Consider the following 4,138-nt stretch of genomic DNA (forward strand, 5'->3'; position numbering starts at 1 on the left):
TATAATTAACGACGGAAATATCCGTCGCTATTTCCTTTCAAATTCGTCACCAGATCTTTAAATTAGGATATTAGCGACGGATTTTTTCTTGACCTAGCGACGGATTTTTCGTTACTAAATTTAGTGACGGATTTTGTCGTCGTTATTCCCTCGCAAATTTCACCATAATTTCGTCGCCGGAAAGAATTTAGCGACGGATTTATTTTACTTAGCGACGGATATTTCCGTCACTAGAATCTAGTGACGGAAAAAATTTTGTCGCTAAATTCTAGCGAGAAGGGTTTTTGTGACGGACAGATTCCGTCGCTAATCCGTCGCTATATCCTTTTAGCGACGGATTTTGCCCTTTTAGCGACGGATTTTGTCCATCGCTAAAAACGCGTTTTTTTTGTAGTGAGCAGTCTTTTGCTAACGGTTTTTTACATGTTTTCCATGTATGGAATAAGTCTAAGCGAGAGCGCGTTAGAGCTTACCTTTATGAGGCGGCTTAGACTAGTTTATGATGTTTTAGACTTGTGTTTTGGGCCTGTGTACCAATGATGGGATTATATACTCTTGTTTAGATTTTGGATGTTTTGACAATATTTGAGGATTTATATCTATGCAGTTCAGTTTGAGTTTTGGTTAGCCTGTGCATCTAGGCCGTGTTTTTCTTACCTAGATGTGGCATGATACCCCTTAGGTTATAAATCGCTTCCGCTATGTTATGTTTGATAGTTGAGATAGGCAGCTTTTGTGTTAAAGTTTAGCTATCTCGGCTTCTGAAAGGTTGGGGTGTCACAGTCCTCATCCTGATTTGGAATTGAGGTCATCCTCATCCTGATTTTCTTTCTATTTTTGGAAAGTCAGCCTCTTCTACTTCAATTGATTGAAATCATCTTCTTCTCGATTGAATGTCATCCTCTTCTTGATGTAAAAGTATTACTTAAGTATTACAATTTCTCTTATAAATAATGTTGGGAAGTATTTGTTACTTATAAAAGCAAATGTAATACTTTTGAGAAAAAATGTACAAAGTTATATTTTTAAATCAAAATGTAAAAGTCTTACATTTTTGTTCAAAGTATTGCATTTCTCATATAATCTATACTATTAATAAAAACAATATCCTCGCCCAAAACAGACCTATAATATTATGGTTTGCGTAATATTGTAAAATATGGTAATACAATTCCTATCCCTAATATAATGGTAAATTAAAATAGAATTCATAATAAAATATATATTCTTTCCTACGTTCCTATCCGTAATACAATTCTAGACTAGAATTACTAATGGTAATAATTCAGTATATATATTTCTCTGCAATGCAATCTATACTATTAATAAAAACAATATCCTCAGTTTTAACTTTCCGCCCAAAACAGACCGATAGTATTATGGTATGGTTTGCGTAATGTTGTAAAAAAATATGAAAATTTGGTATAATTCAACCCGCAAGGCCAACCAATTTTCTAAACGACATTCGTGCATGCAGGTGTCGGCGCACGAGTCAAGCCTTTTTAAGTTCATTTTGGGATTTCATTTGCACCCCCTACGCGCGAGAGAGAGCCTCTATGCTATACAATTCAATAAGCCTTAGAAAAACTCTTGTATAAGTTGTGGTGCAAACCACTTCTCAAACCAATGTGGGACAAAAGTTACCTGAAAGGTTTTTCTCTACATTTTTCTAACTCAAATGGGTCAACTTTGAGAACCAATTTCTCATTCACCCATTATCAGTTTTGAGCGTACAGTATATCAATCCTTTTGTCTAACTACGAAGAAAGTGGACCCCACATATATTTGTACCACAATACTGCCAATAAAATGCCATTTTATGCTAATTTTTTTCCAACAGTTATTTGTCCAGAGAATATCAACGTGTTGAAGGAAGAAGATGATATATAGTGAAGGGCAATATCATCTTCACTATATATCATCTTCCTCCTCCAACACAACGCTCTACGGTCAACCAACAATTACTCAACTGATTATCCCATTACTCCCATGTAAATTTTTCTCTAATATAATTATACTTACTGAATATCAAAATATAAGTGTACCTCAAGATCTTACAATAACTAACCGACAAGTAATTAAATTAATGAATATGATGCAATAATGTAAATTATCTACCTATTGCATTTATACACTTATTTTAGAACACTGAATTTTTGTGATATTTGTTGCATGCAAAGAAGACTCATACTATAATTGCATTTATACACTTATTCATACTCATATTCGATGTTATAATTTATAATTTTATATAATTGTATATCGATTCAAATATTTCTTAAAATATTATAATAAATTCATTCCGTGCAACGCACGGGTGAAAATACTAGTAAGTAATAAACATTTTAATTTATTCCTGATTTAGTATTAAATTTTGCAGTATAACTGTATAAGTATTACATTTCGTATTGGTCTGGCCCATCACACGGATAAGGATCTATGAGACGGTCTCACACAAATTTTTGTGTACGTTCTAATATTCAGTTTTCGAGGCGACACTACTTAATCAGTTTTTAATTTTTCTTGATATAGAACTACTTGGTTTTTATTTAATAATTAATAATTGTTAATTAAACCATTTTTAATTTACAATTTAATCAATTAATTTACGAAAAGTCAAGAAATATAATGAATTAAATTTCATTGTTGTCATCCTAATATGTGAACATTTAAAGGTAGATTTCAAAGAGAAAATCGCATGTTTCACATAAGCCTATGTTAAAATAAACCCAAAAAAAAAAAAAAAGGAATAATTCATTAAAGCTGCATGCAACAACTTCAAGTCGTAAGATAACACCCATCCACCCTTTCCAAAAAAAAAAAAAAAAAAAAAAAAAAAGATAACACCCACCCACCCTTCCAAAAATCAAAAGATGATAAGATGGCAATTAAATTAAAGGAGGCCGGCCATCAAAATTTAATTTATTATTTATTCATGGCCAGACCAGGCCAGATTAAAGTAAAGATGCAATAATATAATGCATGCAGCATTAGCATTAGCAACCCCTGGTGCAGAAGCAGCGGCGGCGGAATCCAACGCAGTCTCCGCCGGAAAAGCCTTCAGTTCGGCAAACCATAGCGCAGTTGTGATCCCTTAAGCATGGACCCTTGTAGTGGTGGCTCTGCGATATGCACACCCTTCCTTCCACGCCTCCATTTTCTACATCTGCATGCAATGCAATGCGCCCATATATACCTTAATTACCAATATATATAATACTCTGTACTAGTCGATCGATATATAGTTTCAGAAAACATGCATGAATATGATTCTTTACAGAGAGAGATAGATAGAGAGAGAGATCAGAGAGAAAATACTTACGCGAAGCCAATACAATGATGAGAAGCAAAAAGAAGAGCCCAAATGTCTTCCTCTCCATTTATTCAGATTGTTCAATTCTTTTTCTAGCTAGGTGTGTTTGAGTAGAAGCTGCCTACTTCTACCTCGCATTACACTCACAATAAATAGATCAGGGAGAGTGTGTAGGCTCAACATACACCTTATGAATTAAAATCTCTCTTTTGCCCTTCACCTCGATCGCTTTTTTCAATTTATACAAACTAGTAAAGGTTGCACTTGTGTGGCACTATCGGTGAGATGATTCGGATCGGGACGGATTAATATGAAAAATGTGATACTTATATTAGTAAATATAATAATAAATCAAATACTCCAGTATCATTTTAAAAATAATGTATACTTTTTAATTTTTTTCGTTTTTATCTTTATTAATTTATAAATATGGCATCATCTACGTTCTATTAATCAAAATTTTAATATCTTAGTTTGTTGTTTTATGTATTTTTAATATCACTTTTCAATTAATTCAATAATTGATTTTATTAAAAACTTCAATTTTAATTAGTTAACATATTAAGAGTCATTTTCATTTTTTGTCCTACTGTTATTAGGGCATTGTCAATTTTAGTCAACTTCATTAATTTTTGCCACATTGCGGCCAGTCTTATTTAATCCTTACCACTTTTAGTCCACCGTTAAAATTTTCGTCAAATGACCATCCTAAACAGGGGTATTTTTGATCTTTTCATGCTTTGGTCATCTCCTTGATCATTTGCAATGATTTTCCTTACACATTTTCATCCAATGAAGAGGTCCAGCTAAAGCCATGTGAGCCAT

General features: G+C 33.0%; 1 protein-coding gene across 1 annotated transcript; it reads right to left on the reverse strand.

Moving 5' to 3' along the window:
* Nucleotides 1-2,901: 2,901 nt before the first annotated feature.
* On the reverse strand, nucleotides 2,902-3,436 carry LOC116014363 (defensin-like protein 1). The gene is made up of 2 exons (XM_031254408.1): nucleotides 3,323-3,436; nucleotides 2,902-3,166 (listed from the first exon to the last, which is right to left on the reverse strand). The coding sequence occupies exons 1-2, from the start codon at nucleotides 3,378-3,380 to the stop codon at nucleotides 2,997-2,999; spliced, it is 228 nt and encodes a 75-aa protein (XP_031110268.1). The 5' UTR covers nucleotides 3,381-3,436; the 3' UTR covers nucleotides 2,902-2,996.
* Nucleotides 3,437-4,138: the final 702 nt, after the last annotated feature.

Source organism: Ipomoea triloba, chromosome 3, assembly GCF_003576645.1.
Source record: "Ipomoea triloba cultivar NCNSP0323 chromosome 3, ASM357664v1".
Lineage (NCBI taxonomy): Eukaryota > Viridiplantae > Streptophyta > Magnoliopsida > Solanales > Convolvulaceae > Ipomoea > Ipomoea triloba.

Coding starts and splice junctions, on each gene's coding strand:
- LOC116014363 (XM_031254408.1), bottom strand. CDS start 3,380: ATGGAGAGGAAGACATTTGGGCTCTTCTTTTTGCTTCTCATCATTGTA. Junction 3,167..3,322: donor CATCATTGTATTGGCTTCGC/GTAAGTATTTTC, acceptor CATTGCATGCAG/ATGTAGAAAATGGAGGCGTG.